Raw genomic sequence first — 17,020 nt, forward strand, 5'->3', positions numbered from 1 at the left:
ATCAAGAGTGGGGTGTTGATTTAGCAAGATTCTTGCTAACACTAAACTGTGCAGCCTTACAGAAGGCCAAGGTTGAGGACTATTCCAGAAGAGGGCTCAGAGGAGCCTAACTGAAGTTTCTGAAATTTGTCACTTGGGTGTCTTCAGGACATTGCAGTCAGCTTCCCCAAGGGTGAATCATCCAGGTGAAGGAGCAATCAGGAAAATGCACTGCCTCTTTATGACCTACTCTCTGAAGTTGCATACTGGCCCACTTTTATTTTTTAATTGGTTAGAAGTGAGTCACTAAATCCAATGGAAGAGGAATTAGGCTCCACTTTTTAGAGAGAGTGTCAAAAAATTGGGGAACATATTTTGGACCACCACATCAGAAATGATGTCAGTTGAAACTAATGGTATAGGAACTCAACTCAGTTGTTGGTCATAAGATTATCTTTGCTCTAAAACTATGTTTATCTTGCCATTTTAATTTTTTTCTTGTTTTAATAAACTTCTCTGTATGTTTATTTTTTAATGTTTATTTTATTTATTTTTGAGAAAGAGCAAGGGATGGGGCAGACAGAGAGAGAGAGAGAAAATCCCAAGCAGGCTCTGTGCAGTTGGCACAGAGCCCAACGTGCAACTTGATCTCACAACCGTGAGATCATGGCCTGAGCCGAAATGAAGAGTCAGCTGCTTAACAGAATGAGCCACCCAGGTGCCCCAACAGCTCTGTACATTTAGAAACTGGTTTCTCCTTTTCTTCAAAACATCAGCATTTTTGCTACAGATAAATGCTTGCTTTGAAAATTAAGGTTTTTTAAGCTTTCTCTCCCAAGCATCACCCTATCTGTTCCCATACTCTGACTTCTGATATCTAGGTTTTTGAAGCCTGAAGGGAAAAAGGACATGTCCAGTTTTCAGCTATAAACTGCATACCATATTGTATGCATATCATACAATATTGATATTGAAAAGACTGACATGAGAGGGGCGCCTGGGTGGCTCAGTTAGTTAAACATCTGACTTCAGCTCAGGTCATGATCTCACAGCTCGTGGGTTCAAGTCCCGTATTGCACTCTGTACCGACAGCTGAGAGCCTGGAGCCTGCATCAGATTCTGTGTATCCCTCTCTCTCTGCCCCCCCCCCCAACTAGTGCTCTGTCTCTGTCTCTCAAAAAATAAAATAAAAACATAAAATAAATAAATAAAATTTTTTAAAAGACTGATATGAGAGGCCTTCAGGAAAATCCTAAGATCTTGTGACTTCAATATGATGATTTTTTTCTCCCTTTCTTGTGGAAAATAATTAGAGGTAATAGGCTATTATCATTGTTTGTAAGCAGAATGCATCAAGATTTTCCAATACTTGGGGCACCTGGGTGGCTCAGTCAGTTGAGCTTCCAACTTCAGCTCAGGTCACGATCTCACAGTCTGTGAGTTCAAGCCCCACATCGGGCTCTGCGCTGACAGCTCAGAGCCTGGAACCTGCTTCAGATTCTGTGTCTCATCTCCCTCTCTCTCTGACCCTCTCCCATTCATGCTCTGTCTCTCTCTGTCTCAAAAATAAATAGTTTTTAAAAATTAAAAAAAAAAAGATTTTCCAATACTAGACTAAACATATCTTAACAAAAAGGAGAACATTGTTTGCAAATTTGCTAAGGTAAGTCTATTAAAAAGAAAACAAGAATGGGGTGCCTGGGTAGCTCAGTCAGTTAAGCATCCGACTTCAGTTCAGGTCATGATCTCACAGTTCAGGAGTTTGAGCCCTGCGTAGGGTTCTGTGCTGACAGCTCAGAGCCTGGAGCCTGCTTTGGATTCTGTGTCTCCCTCTCTCTGCCCCTCCCACAGTTTGTACTCCGGCTCTCTCTCAAAAATAAATAAAAACATTAAAGAAATTCCTTACTTGCTTTTCAATGTTTCTTCAAACACAGTGGTTCTCTAACATTAGAGCATATTAGGATAACCTGGAGGTCTTATTAAGACAAAGATTGATGGGTGTTACTGCCATAGTTTCTGATTCAGTAGAATTGGTAGGTGGGGCATGAAATTTTGCCTTTCTAACTAGTTTCCAAGGGATGCTGATGCTGATCTTGCTGGTCTAGGGACCATACTTTGTGAACCACTGTTAGAAAGACTAAATAATAAATGGCTACAGAGGTAATAAAGTTAAATTTACCTCCTGTGAGGTCAAAGTTATGATGGATTATCATGTGGCCTATAATTTCCTCCCCGAGGAAAGCAACAAAAGGGGTTTCTTCATTAAGCCTATGATTATGATCCATGTGAACTGACACATTTATCTTTTCCTCCTGTAGTGAGGCAAGGGTCACATCTTCACTCTTCAAAACCAATCCTTCCAGTTGTATTCCACATAATTTAAAAACAAATACAGGGGCGCCTGGGTGGCGCAGTCGGTTAAACGTCCGACTTCAGCCAGGTCACGATCTCGCGGTCCGGGAGTTCGAGCCCCGCGTCGGGCTCTGGGCTGATGGCTCAGAGCCTGGAGCCTGTTTCAGATTCTGTGTCTCCCTCTCGCTCTGCCCCTCCCCCGTTCATGCTCTGTCTCTCTCTGTCCCCAAAATAAATAAACGTTGAAAAAAAAAATTTAAAAACAAATACAAATTAAAAATAAGAGACTTAATTCCATTTCCAGAAATGGAAATGCAAAGTAAGCTGTCATGTCTATAAATTGGCTTCTATCCCCACCTATTTCTTCCTGTCTTCCTGTTATAGAAGTAGAATTTTCTCCTACTGTCCAAGACCAATTCCCTCCACTGTCCTCTGAATACCACTTCTTTCAATCTTCTCAGGATGTTCACTCTTCTCACTGTCTTTTATTTTCCTAATTCCCTTGCTAACAATCCTTTAAGTTGATCAAGTCTCTCCCAACATAGTAGTCATAATAATTAACACAAATTTCCTAGATGCCACATCTGGGGACTGAATCCATTGTATATTGCCCCTGCCAAATTTCATTAAAACACTTATACTTGCTGACTCCATTTTCTCATAATCCACTCATTCCTTACCCACTCTTCATCTGGCTTCAGCCTCCAAGTCTCAGTATATGGTCCCAAAGCAATGGATGCTTTTCAGCCTGTGCTACATAATGTATAGGCAGCATTTGACCCAGTTGACCCATTTGAAGCCCATTGGGTCTCTCTCTTCCTTGAAACACTCCCTTGGTTTCTCTCATATTCTGATTACTTTCTTCCTGTCTCTCTAGCTGCTCATTTTCAGTCTCCTTTGTTTACTCTGCCTCTCTACTCAGACACTGGGTAATCTCTTCCACCCACATAGTTTCACAGACTCTGGTTTCAAAGACTCTTTCATAGCTCTCAAATCTCTGCCTATGGTCCATTCTCTTTCTCCTTAACTCTAGACCCATGCAGGGGTGCCTGGGTGGATCAGTCAGTTAGGAATCCAACTTTGGCTCAGGTTGTGATCTCATGGCTCGTGAGTTCGAGTCCCGCATCAGGCTCTGTGCTGACAGCTTAGAGCCTGGAGCCTGCTTCAGGTTCGGTGTCTCCCTCTCTCTGCCCCTCCCCCACTTGCACACGTGCACTCTCTCTCTCTCTCAAAAATAAATAAACATTAAAAAAATTTAAAAAAAAATTAAAAAAATCCCACAAACTCTAGACCCATGCAGCCAACTACCATATACTATAAAGGAGACATCATCTGATTTTGAAGGGAGCTCAGTCATCAGGTCTAAAACTGCTCACACCATCTCTGCCCTCACCCCATCCACTCCTTTTCCCCATTTGCTGCACTACTAATCATGTCTACCCTGGTGCTCAAACTAGAATATTGGCTTCTTCTTCTCTTTCGACACCAAAATCCCAATCAATCAGCAAATTCTACCATTTTTACCTCTTAAATATATTCCACATCTATAACTCTGTCAATAGTGTCTTTTGATGTACAAAAGTTTGTAATTTTGGTTAAGTGCAAAATGTCCATTTTTTCTTTTGTTGCCTGTGCTTTTGGGGTCATCCAAGAAATTATCACCAAATCCAATGTCATTAAGTTTTCTACGTCTTCTTCTAAGAGTTTTATAGTTTTGACTTTTATGTTGGAGTCTTTGATCCATTTTGAGTTAATTTTTATATGGTTTTAGGTTGAGGGTCTAACTTTGTCCAGCACCATTCTTTGAAAAAGACTGTCCTTTCCCCCAGTGTTTGATTTTGTGCCTTATAACTTAATAATGACAACTGAATTAAAATACTTGAAAATGTGCTGACTAAACAAAACACCTGCAGACTGCATTTTGACCCAAAGGCCACTAATTTGCACTATGTGGCTTTAATTTCATTTTCACATTAAATTTAACAAATGAGTTAAGGGGAGTGAGAGATAGTGTCGCCTACCATAGTAGGCATTGTACCAGGTGCTGGTGATAAACTAGGCACAAAGTTTCATATGTTACATTCCTAGCATCAGTTTAAAGTTGAGTGAGACTTGTGAAAACATCATTTTATTTTAACACCATGTTAAAGGCTTATAAATACGGGAGCAAGCAGAGAATAAGTTAAGAGAGGAGGAAAATAAATTTTTTAAATAGTTGTGTGATAGACTAAAACCAGCTACAAGCACACCCTGTTAAGAGGCCGTGGGCATGGCCTCAAGGCCAGCTACCAGCTTTCTTCCGGACCGCGCTGTTTTTCAGACCAGAAGGCTTTCCCCCTGTATCGGGACGTCATCCGGAAGCGCCGGGAAGAGGGGGCGGGATTTCCGGCTTCTGGAACGGAAAGGGACGGAAACTAAATGAACCAACGGGCTTAATTCCGTGTGAGGCACGTATTTGGGCTCAGCACTTCACTACAGAGTTCTGCGTCCTCTCCAAGTCTCCGCGGTTTGCACGAGCCGGAGCCACTGTTTCTGCACTCCTGGTATGGGCATGTTTCTTATCTTAGTTGTGTGTGTTGCGGTGGGACAACTCGGGAAACCATTGTAAGATACACGTTGTGGAGCATGCGTGCTAAGAAGGCCCACAGATAAGTGGAAGCCCAGCGATTTAATAAACTATAAGCAGCACAATACCTGGAACAAGAGGAATGTTTACCAAAATGATTGCCTTATTTGTTTTAAAATTTGGGTTTCATTGCTCTGATTTCCTAAAAAAAATCTTAACCAATTATAAAGACAAAACTCAGAAGACCTTTGTTTTTGAAATGTTTTTCATAACAGGATTGAGGACTCCTGGTGAAATAGGGAGTCTAACTTTTTTCTTCTTTAAATGGTGGCCAAACATGGAGCGCCCGGCTGACTCAATCCGAAGAAAATGTGACTCTTGATCTTGGGGTCGTGAATATGAGCCCTACATTGGGTGATTACTTGAAAAAAAAAAAAAAAAAAGCGAATTTTTTTTTTTTTTTAATTGGGGGCACCCGAGTGGCTCAGTGGGCTCAGCCTGGGGCTTTTGGTGTCAGCTCAGGTCATGATCTCAGGGTTCCCCATAGAGCTCTGCACTGACAGCGTGGAGCCTGCTTGGGATTCTGTCCCTCTCTCTGTCCCTCTCCTCTTGCTGTCTCTCAAATTTAAAACAAATTTTTAAAAATGCAGGTGTCTCAACATGTTTTATATGTGAAAAGCATTGGTCCAGGATATCTATTTGAAAAATACTTGAGTGATTACTGTGAGCCATAAACTGCCAAATGTTGGGTTCAATTTTAATATAAATACAGTCCTTGTCCTGATAAGAGTTTACTGTCTAGTCAGGCAAATAAGTAACCAGGCAATTACAAAAGAGTGTTACAAGTACTGTGATAGAGAGGTACAGGGTGCTGTAAGAACTACTAGGAGGAATACTTGGTCTAAAGTTTGAGGTGAAGTATAGCTAGAGATGTAGCTGAAGAGGTAAACAAAGGATGATTTTGTGGAAAACTTTATAAGCCATGTTTGTAAGTTTGGGATTTAACCTGGCAGCAATGAGCTTAAAAATACACGTTGGGGGGGGCGCCTGGGTGGCGCAGTCGGTTAAGCGTCCGACTTCAGCCAGGTCACGATCTCGCGGTCCGGGAGTTCGAGCCCCGCGTCAGGCTCTGGGCTGATGGCTCAGAGCCTGGAGCCTGTTTCTGATTCTGTGTCTCCCTCTCTCTCTGCCCCTCCCCCATTCATGCTCTGTCTCTCTCTGTCCCAAAAATAAATAAACGTTGAAAAAAAAAAAAATACACGTTGGGGATGATACAAGTGCATTGCTAAGATTTGCACTAACTTCAAATGGCTTAGAGATGAGGCAGAGCAAATCTGGAGGCTAGGGGATGCAGTTAGGGTAATGGGATTCAAGAGAAGTGAATGGCTCAAGATGTATTTAGAAAGTAAAGTGAATTGAGGCCCCTGTATGGCTCAATTGATTAAGTGTCCAATTTTTGGCTCAGGTCATGATCTCAAGGTTCATGAGTTCGAGCCCTGATTCAGACTCTTTCCTGACAGCTTGGAGCCTGAGGCCTGCTTCAGATTCATTGTCTCCCTCTTTCTCTGCCCCTTCCCCCTCTCAACAATAAACATTAAGAAAAAAGAAAGTAAAGTGAATATAATTCAGATGGATTAGATATGGGGGGTGTGAGAGAGGACGGTAATAAAATGACTTCCAGTTTCTGGCTTAAGCAAATGGATGGATAGCAGTGTCCCTCCCTAAAACCATGTGTAAGGAGAAGCAGATTGGAAAGGGAAGGGAGAGAGATTATTTTAATATGTTGCATTTGAGGTGTTTCTTCTGATGCGTGGTGGTTGAAGCCATGGAGGAAGATCAGACCTCATACAGAAAATTTCAGATTGCAAAAAAAAAGGGGGGGGGGGCTAAGGACAAAAATTCAGAGGCACATCTGCTTTTAAGGGAGGGGCATCATCTGGGCATCAGGACACAGGTTAGAGAGGCACTCCCAAAAGCATGCAGTCATTAAATGAAGCCAAGGGAAGAAGGAATTTTTCAAGTATTTCAACTGCATTTGGTAAAAAGTTGATTTTTTTCTTCAAATCTCATACTAGTTTCACAATGTTTTAAGTTTATTTCTTTATTTTGAGAGAGAGAGAGAGCAAGCAAGAGTGAGCATGCATGGGCAGACGGAGAGGGGGAGAGAGAATCCCAAGCAAGCTCCGAGCTGTCAGCACAGAGTCAGAAGCAGAACTCGATCTCACCAACCAAACACTAGATCAGACCTGAGCCAAAATCAAGAGTTGGCCCCTTAACCAACTGAGCCACCCAGGTGCCCCCTAGTTTCACATTTTTAAGCATCTTCATTGTTCGATGTATGTCCACACCTTGAGGATAAAATTGTGGAGCTTATATATATTTGCCCTAATTTTGGACATTTTTGTTTGGCAATAACATTATTTGCTACAAAATAAACTCTGAACTGGAGAAAAGAGGTTTGTTTTTAAATCAGTAGATCTCTCTATATTCCTGTTTTGAAAACATATGAGGGCATTGATACAGCAGCTCCTAAGTGCTTTTTACTAGTTGCCATCCTTTATAAAACTTTTCTGCTTTTTATCTTCTTGTCTTCATGTGTTGCTTATGTTAAGGATCTTGTGTTTGGGCCTGTATCTGTTAGGGGCTTAGTATAGAATGGAGAAGAAACAGCATCATGATCTAACCCATATTAGTAGTACATAACTTTGTGGTTATCCAGTAATACAGATATTCTGGGCTCCTAGCTGCAAATCTGAAAGGGATCTTTAAGGTATTCTTTTCCCTAAAGCAATAGTGAAATTCATGTTTAAAATAAGATCCCATATAAGCTTTAAACTTTGTGCCTGGTGAGTGATCACAGGCTCTAGGCCATAGGGGTCTAGGAAAAATTAACGGTACAGCAAATAAAGTTGTGCTTACTGTGTGTTTCAAAAATCAGTTGCATTTTGGTGTCTCAAATTTATACTTGCAATAGTTGAGAGGTTTTAAAAGTCTTTATCTAAATTTTTACTACATTTTGCTTTTTTTTATAGGTGTTTTCTTACATGCCTGTTTTCCTCAAAATGAGTGGTAGTATCACCTTAAGATCTTTTGGCAGATTTTTGGTGCCATTTACCATTCATAGGAAAAAAGGGGTTTTATGTTCAACAATTCTGCAGAGATCTATGTCTTCCAAAATACCAACTGTGTCCTATCCTAAGAAGGAGAGTACATCACCTCCTGAACAGCTGGGATTGGATGGGTGGAAAATTACAATGAAATCTAGCATGCAAGAAGAAGATGCTTCGGCAGTCTCAAGCAGCAAGGATGAAGACCCTCTAGTTGCCATCAGGGAGTTAATTGAGATGTGGAGATTGTTTGGCAAAGAAGTACCAGAACAAATCAGTGAAGAAGAACTCAAAACTGCTATGGAATGTGTTTCTAAATCATCAAAAAAAAAATACTTAAAATATTTATATATTAAGGAAAAAATTAAAAAAGCCAAGCAAATAAAAAAGGAAACGAAAGCAGCATTAAAGGAAAAAGCCAAAAAAGACCAATTACTGGAAACCACTAAGGAAGATAAACAGCAAAACTTTCTATTTCTACGACTTTGGGACAGGAATATAGACATTGCCATGGGCTGGAAAGGTATTCAGGCCATGCAGTTTGGACAACCTTTGGTTTTTGACATGGATTATGAAAGTTATATGAAACCAAAGGAACTTAAGAATACTGTTTCCCAACTTTTAGAAAGTGAAGGATGGAACAGAAGAAATGTTGATCCTTTCCATATTTATTTCTGCAACCTTAAAGTAGAAGGTGCTTATCATAAAGAGTTAGTTAAACGTTATGGAGAAAAATGGGACAAATTGCTATTAACAGCAACAGAAAAGTCTCATGTAGACTTATTCCCAAAGGATAGTATTATATATTTAACTGCAGATTCTCCCAATGTTATGACAACTTTCAAGCATGATAAGATTTATATAGTGGGATCTTTTGTTGATAAGGCTATGCAGACAGGCACATCCCTAGCCAAGGCAAAACGGCTGAAACTGGCAACAGAATGCCTTCCATTAGATAGGTATTTACAGTGGGACACTGGTACCAAAAATCTCACCTTAGATCAGATGATGCGTATTTTGTTATGTCTGAAAAACACTGGTAGTTGGGAAGAGGCTCTGAAGTTTGTTCCTAGGAGAAAACATACTGGTTGTATGGAGATTTCTCAACATTCTCAAGAGCTTGTCAACAGATTAAAGAAGTCAAAACCTTTTAATTCATTTCCAAAAGGCTCTCTAAATATACACACACAGAAAAAGTGGCTTGAATGAGAATATTTGATAACTTAAAAAATAAGTGGTCACAATATGTGTAAATCGAACCATGATGCTGTATGCCTTAAACTCTTACTGTGATTTATGTCAATTATTTCTCAATAAAATTGGGGGGGTTGGGGGAAGCATATGGAGTAGAAATACAATTCTGTTGGTCTATTTCTTCCTAAATGGAATTCATTTGTTCTTTTAAAGGTTGTCATTCCAGGGGCACCTAGGTGGCTCACTTGGTTAAGCTTCCAGCTTCAATGATTTTTTTTTTTTAACGTTTATTTATTTTTGAGACAGAGAGAGACAGAGCACGAACGGGGGAGGGTCAGAGAGAGGGAGACACAGAATCCGAAACAGGCTCCAGGCTCTGAGCTGTCAGCACAGAGCCCGACACGGGGCTCGAACTCACGGACCGCGAGATCATGACCTGACCCTGAGCCAAAGTCAGCTGCTTAACCGACTGAGCCACCCAGGTGCCCCAAGCTTCCAACTTCAGCTCAGGTCATGATTTCAGGTTCATGAGTTTGAGCCCTGCATCAGGGTCTGTACTGATAGCTCGGAGCCTGGAACCTGCTTCAGATTCTGTGTCTCCCTCTCTCTCAGGCTCTCTCAAAACCAAATAAAACATTAAGAAAAAAATTTAAAGGTTGTCTTTCCAAATAAACTGAAGTGTCTTTTTGCCCAATTAATTAAATTTCTGCAAGACTTTGGAAATACCGTTTATCAATAGCTTTTGAAAGTAAAAAGAATCATCCAAGTTTGTTGAGTACAGTAAAACAATTGTACCATGTCTGTGGCTTTTTTATGAATACTTTTGAGTCTTAGACTCCATTTTCCTTCTTAGATGTTCTTTGAGCCATGTCAACTGCCCTTTCATCAAAAATTGATACAGAAAAGATTTTAAACTTCAGGTGATGTTTCACTTATTAAAGTAACATTTGGTACAGTGCTTGGCATGTTATAGGGACTAAAGTATATTTAACTGAATCTTTGTTAAACAAAAGTTTAAGACCTTCCTTGGCATGTCATGGGATTTGGCTATGTTATGAAAAATGTGTTTGAGGGAACAAAATTCATTTCTTGTTCTCTTAGAAAAAAAAATTTATTTGATAAATGTTACATACAGCACTTCCCTATTAGTGTATAGCTAGCTTTCCCTTCTTGGGAAAAACTTCCTTTTCTCCAGCCATGTGATTTGAATGGAAGCTGCCATACTTTTACAGACCTTGCCCTGGCCACAGCTGAATATCCCAAAAGAGACACCTCACTCAAACTTAGAGATGGGGATCTGACTTTAAGATAGGCCAATCAGAACACTTTTCTAGTATTTTTGGGTTTGAGAACTAAGATAACCTGTGTCACTATCTGATTGTGAACTCTTGACAGATGGGAAGCTCTGGAATTGATGGTGGCCTTCCTTTCCATGAAGGAAGACAGGCTATAGTAGGAGAGAGTGAAGCTTGCATATAAAAATAAGACCAATTTTTGGAGCTGTTTAAATCATTGTTCCCAATCATCCCTGAGATCCAGCTATAGGTTTACCTTTAGTATTTACTGGTTGTTCAAACCTCATGCAATAACCCATCTAATAGATCCCCCTTTTTTGCCTAAGCCAGTTTAAAGCTGGGTTTCTGCCTCTTGCTACCTACTAAGTCCTAATATACTTGAGAAAATGTGTACTTATTCCCTAAAACTTTAGGAAACGTTCATTGTAGACTACCTGCACCATTTTTTGAAAACATGGAAAATAGAGATGGATGGCCAACTATTTGTACCTAGTTTCTGAACTAGAAATTAACATGAGATATGCTGTCCAATACATTTCTTAAAGCAGCTAATCTTTTACCAAATACTAAGTATCTACTCTGCCAAACAAAATGCAGTTTACATGAATAATTTAAGTTATAGGTACTGTAACAAGTGTTACAGTACTTGTAACTTACTTGTTTAATAGTACCTTTTTTACAGATAAAAATTTACTCAAAATTCAGCCTTTAAGTGTAGTCTCAGAATTCAAAAGATCTGTTTGATTTTAAAGTCCTAGGCTTCAGGGGCGCCTGGGTGGCTCAGTTGGTTAAGCGACCAACTTTGGCTCAGGTCATGATCTCGCAGTTTGTAAATTTGAGCCCCGCGTTGGGCTCTGTGCTGACAGCTCAGAGCCTGGAGCCTACTTCAGATTATGTGTCTCCCCCTCTCTCTACCCCTCCCTGCTCACGCTCTGTGTCTCTCTGTCTCTCAATAATAAACATTAAAAAAACATTTAAATTTAAATAAAGTCCTAGGCTTCAACCTATAAATTATACCCTCTGTAATAAGACGGTATGAAGTACAAATGGAAAAATAATGGATGCCTAACCTAAGCTTGTGAGTGGGATCAGGAAAGGCCTTGAGAAAGTGATATGTAAACGAAGAATAAGTGTGATATGAATGAATTTCAACCGTTAGACCCAGCTAAGTGGCAAAATGCTAATACCTGAGCCATTTGAGACACAATGGAGATAAAATATCATAGTGGTTCAGAACAAGGGGTTAGGATTGCCTAGCAGGACTGGCACCTAGAGTGAGACAAACAAGGCTCCTAGCGTGCCTTACTGATCTCCCAAGTCCCAGACATACTCCCTGGGTTTCAGCTTCACCCGAGGCTCTGATGTTACCTAAATTGCTTAATCTCTTGAAATTTCAGTTCTCCTCATATATGAAAAGGAGATAAATAGTTCTTGACTCATAAAACATTTAATATGGTGTCTGGCCCATAAATGCTAAGTAAAATATTAACTAGTTATCTAGTTTAGACTACCTTTGAAATGTATGGAATTTCTAATACTAGTATATGCAAATTATTTGTCCTTTTGAGGAGTACATTTTTATTTCTTCCTGTGTAATAGTATGCTAAGGTATTTCACTGGGTAACACTAGAATTAAAAAAATAAATTCCGGGGCACCTGGCTGGCTCAGTCGGTTGAGCATCCAACTTTGGCTCAGGTCGTGGTCTCGCAGTCCGTAAGTTTGAGCCCTGCATCAGGCTCCGTGCTGACAGCTCAGAGCCTGGACCCGGCTTCGGATTCTGTGTCTCCCTCTCTCTCTGCCCCTCCCCCACTCATGCATGCGCACGCGCGCTCGCTCTCTCTCAAAAATAAACATTAAAAATTTTTTAATAAAATAAAATAAATTCCTTCCAAATAGCTAAGCAGTAACTAATTTCTAAGACTCCTCTCTTATGCGGATAAATCACAATGGCAAACTCATCCACAGTTTGAACTCAATACAATTTTAATTTTCCAAATGTTTTGGAATTTGGAACTTAACAGAACCCCAGACACTGCTTCAATTTCTCCAAACGAAATGATCTGATTTCCCAGTCACTAGGTGGCTTTTCCCTATCTCAAACACCCAATAATTTATAGTATTCTTCCACTTTGAAGGTAATTTTTGTTGCCTATATTCTAATCATCTCTTCTTACCTATTATTTTCATGTAATACCATTTCTAGCTCTCTCCTTGTGCTCTCTTCAAACATACTATCAACTTCCCAGATTTTAATAATTAAAAGTTTTATAAGAAAGTCTTGGGGCACCTGGGTGGCTCAGTTAAGCATCTGACTCGACTTTGGTTCAGGCCATGATCTCATGGTTCATGAGTTCGAGCCCTGCATCAGGTTCTGCTGACCGCATGGAGCCTGCTTGGGATTCTCTCTCTCCCTGTCTGCCCCTCCCCCACTTGCACACACATTTACTCGCAAAATAAATATTTCTAAAAATGAAAAAAAGTCTTGGTTAACTATTATCCCTATTATGTTACCCAGTTTAATACCTAAGCCATATCCTTCAAGCAAGTATTCAGAGCACACCTGAAGAGCAGACATGAAGGGAGTAACAAGAGAACTTTGAGTGCAAAAACCTGAGAGTTCAAGGTACAAGGAGCTGAAGCAGAGTGAGTAGAGAGCTGAAGATGAAGTCAGAGTAACTAGAGGTCCATCATGTAAGCCTCTTACGCCATTGTTAAGGATTTTGGTGTTTTTTAATATTTATTTATTTATTGGGGGGGGGGGGCAGGGCACAGGGAGAGAATCCCAAGCAGGCCCCATGCTGTCAGGACAGAGCCTGATGCAGAGCTTGATCTCACGAACCATGAGATCATGACCTAAGCTGAAAGCAAGACATCAGATGCTCAACTGACTGAGCCACCCAGGTGCCCCTTGGTTTTTACTGTGAATGAGATTGGAAGATCCATGGTCTTGATGACATATTCCTGATGTTTTAATAGGATAACTAGAATCCATAGGGGCAGGAAGTTTTTTCTTTTCTGATTTATTCACCGCTATATTCCCAGGGCCTGGTACGGTGCCTAGCACATAATAAAATTTTCTGTAGGGAATGAATCTGACTCATCTTAAAAGGATTACTTTGGCTGCTGTATCAAGATTCTAAGACAGGGACCAGTTAAGAAATTACTGCCGTAACAAAAGTGAAAGATAATAGTAGGTTGGACCAGGGTGGTAGCACAGTAGGTACCAGATACCAAAGAGATACTGGAGACAGTGAATATGAATAAGCCTTTCAAGGGTTGCTATATGAATGAAAATGCTAACGAGCTAGAGGTAGATATGAGATCAATAGAAGAGTCTTCTGTTTTTGTTGGTTTTGCAAAGATGAGAGATATAAAACCATGTATGTATGCTGTTGGGAATGATCCAGTTATGGAGGGGAATCTGATAATCTGATGAAGCAGTGGAGTGAGAGAAGTGACAACCTTGTGCATAAGCAAGAAGGATGGGATCTACTGCATAAGTAACACAGAAAAAGACCATAGAAGTACAAATAAAGGTACTACACCACAGATATGGTGAGAATATGCAGGAGTTCTGTTTTCATTTCTATTATTTTCTCCATGAAAATAAGAAGTGAAGTCATCAGCTGAGGGGGAGTACCTATTGGACTTTTGTGGAGGGCAGAGAACGTGTGAAATAGTGTAAGAAAGTGAAATAATTAGGGTAGTGGTTCCCAAAGTTTGGTCCCTAGTCTAGCAGTATCAATATCATTTGGGAACTAGTTAGAAATGTACATTTTGGGGCTCCGTTGAGTCAAAATCTCGGCAGTAGCACCAGAGTTTCAACTGTATTTTAACAAGCCCTTCAGGTGATTCTGATGTACACTCAAATTTGAGGATGGTACTGGAAAATATAATAAAATTACAAGGCTGTATTAAGAATCTACTCAGTCGGCTGAACGTCTTAACTCTTGATTTTTGGCTCAGGTCGTGATCTTGCGTTTCATGGGTTCAAGCCCCCAATGGGCTCCAGGCTGACAGTACACAGCCTGCTTGGGATTCTTTCTCTCCCCCTCTCTCTCTCTGCCTCTCCCCTGCTTGTGCTCTCTCTTGCTCTCTCTCTCAAAATAAATAAACAACAACAACAAAAAGAATCTACTCAAAGTGGGAGATACAGGCTTCTAGACAGGGAATGAGTAAGTCACAGGAATAAGAGGCACAGCATAAAGAATGCAGTTGGTGATATCGTAATAGCATAGTATGGTGACAGATGGTAGCTACACTTGCAGCAAGCATAGCCTAGTGTGGAGACTTGTCAAATACTATGTCGTACACCTGCACCTAATGTAACATTGCATGTGAGCTACACTAAAAACTTTTAAATAAAATACAATAAAATAATCTCCGGGAGGTTAGTGAAACCCCAATTAGCTACCTTTCCTCTCTGATTTTGTTGTAGCTCTCTGCCTGAATTCTAAGTTTAACTCCACCTCTTACTTGCCTTTCCAGTGTCCCAGTTTCTTCTTCCATAAAAATGATAATAGTAGCACTTAATTCATATGTTTGTTGTGATGACTTAATGTACTTGATATCATGTTAAAAACTAGCAAATTATGCTTGGCATATAGTAAATATGAATAAATGTTAGATATTATAGCTGTCACCTCACAAATTAAACATCTAAATTAAAATAATAGCTGTCTAGGGGTGCCTAGGTGGTTCAGTCGGTTAAGGGTCCAACTCTTGACTTCGGCTTAAGTCATGATCTCACAGTTCGTGAGGTCAAGCCCTGCATTGGGCTCTGCGCTGACAGGGTGGAGCCTGCTTGGGATTCTCTCCCTCTCCCTCTCCCTCAAAATAATTAAATAAACTTTAAAAAATAAATATGAAAAACAAAATAAAATAGTTGTCCATATTGCCTTCTATTTCCAGCTTTTTAAACCATTATTGAAATAACTCTTTAGAGGTGACAAAAAAATAGCTACCGTTAAGTGCCCACCATGAGTGAAGCCCTGCATTACAATTTTTACCAGTATGATCTCACCTAATCCTCTCAGTAATCCTATATTAATACATTTTTGTAGCTAAAATATATTTGCTAAGATTGTTTTATCAGTTCAAACTCACAGAATTAGCAAATGGCAGAGTTAGAGTTTAAATTCATTTTTAATGCAATAAATACTGCTGCTCTTTGCCCTGCACTACTCTAACTCATTTGTAGAGGGTTACTGAAGCTTGAACTCATTTCTTCAATGAATATTTATCGAAACTGGTATAATCTAGGTACTGGGAAACAATGCTGTGCAAGATAAGCACCATATGACTTCCTGGACTGACAAGTGAATGGATTACTATTTTCCATCCTTAATTTCTACAGTGTGGTATATGGAACTGGATCTGCTTTTAGATAGCTATATGGGACCTCTCTAAACTTCATTTTCCTCATTCAAAAATACAGGCATCTATAAATAAATACTTAATTTCACATACAAGTCATGTTTACATCTCCATTTAAAAAATAATGTGTGAGTCTCAGTGATTAACACGTCTAAGGAAAAAGAAACGAATGTGAATTTAATACCTGCTCTTTAAAATATTTTGCTGGAGCGCCTCGGTAGCTCGGTCCGTTTAGCGTCTGACTTTGGCTCAGGTCACGATCTCACATCTTGTGAGTTCAAGCCCCGCGTCGGGCTCTGTGCTGACAACTCAGAGCCTGGAGCCTGCTTCGGAGTCTGTGTCTCCCTCTCACTCTCTGCCCCTCCCCTGCTTGTGTTCACTCTCTCTCACTCTCAAAAATAAAAAATAAACATTTAAAAAAGTAAATAAAATAAAATATTTTGCTGAGGAGTTTTACATACATTGATATAAATGGGTGGGCCAGGGACTTCAAATCACAACAGCACCATATCACCACCAAACCGCTCTACTTCTGTCATGAGACATGCTTTGATTCTTTCTCCATTCCCCAGACTTGGAGCCTGAGGAGTCATCCACGCATAAATACTAAGCACTTTTTACATATGAAATATGCAATACAAAGAGCTGTGAACAAAAATATTTTTTTTAAGTTTTTATTTATTTTGAGTGAGAGAGAGAACCAGCAGGGAAGGGGCAGAGAGAGCAGACAGAGGATCCAAAGCAGGCTCCATGCTGACAGTGGAGAGTCTGATATGGGCTCCAACTCACAAACCGCAAGATCATGACCTGAGCCTAAGTCAGATGCTTAACCGACTGAGCCACGCAGAAGCCCCCCCCACCCCCCCGCCAAAAATTTCTTTTAATTGTGTCTGTTGTCAAATAACTTTTAAGCCATCTATGGAGACATTTTTTTAAACACATACTTGAGGGAAATATAAAGCGACCAAAGTGGTATATAGAAATTATCTCATCTGACCCCCATGAGCACTCTTTGATGAGGTACAATTATTATTTCTTTTTATAAAGAAAACATATGTCTGTAGATAGTAAGAAACCCTCAAGGTTTACTCAGCCAGGAAAGGGCAGAACCGGGATTCAAACCCAAATTCTGACTCCTTAAGACTACTTT

The 17,020-nt window shown here is 40.1% G+C and overlaps 1 protein-coding gene and 1 long non-coding RNA gene across 2 annotated transcripts; one reads left to right on the forward strand and one right to left on the reverse strand.

The window, feature by feature from the left end:
* Window positions 1-4,443: 4,443 nt before the first annotated feature.
* On the reverse strand, window positions 4,444-9,109 carry LOC102902573. The gene is made up of 2 exons (XR_441113.4): window positions 9,000-9,109; window positions 4,444-4,723 (listed from the first exon to the last, which is right to left on the reverse strand). It is a non-coding gene; the product is annotated as an uncharacterized LOC102902573 (long non-coding RNA).
* On the forward strand, window positions 4,719-9,362 carry TRMT10C (tRNA methyltransferase 10C, mitochondrial RNase P subunit). Its single transcript, XM_003991587.5, has 2 exons — window positions 4,719-4,874; window positions 7,930-9,362. Exon 2 carries the CDS (start codon window positions 7,942-7,944, stop codon window positions 9,211-9,213), a length of 1,272 nt encoding a protein of 423 aa, XP_003991636.3. The 5' UTR covers window positions 4,719-4,874; window positions 7,930-7,941; the 3' UTR covers window positions 9,214-9,362.
* The last annotated feature ends 7,658 nt before the right edge of the window (window positions 9,363-17,020 follow it).

The sequence above is a fragment of the Felis catus genome, chromosome C2 (assembly GCF_018350175.1).
Source record: "Felis catus isolate Fca126 chromosome C2, F.catus_Fca126_mat1.0, whole genome shotgun sequence".
Taxonomy (NCBI): Eukaryota; Metazoa; Chordata; class Mammalia; order Carnivora; family Felidae; genus Felis; species Felis catus.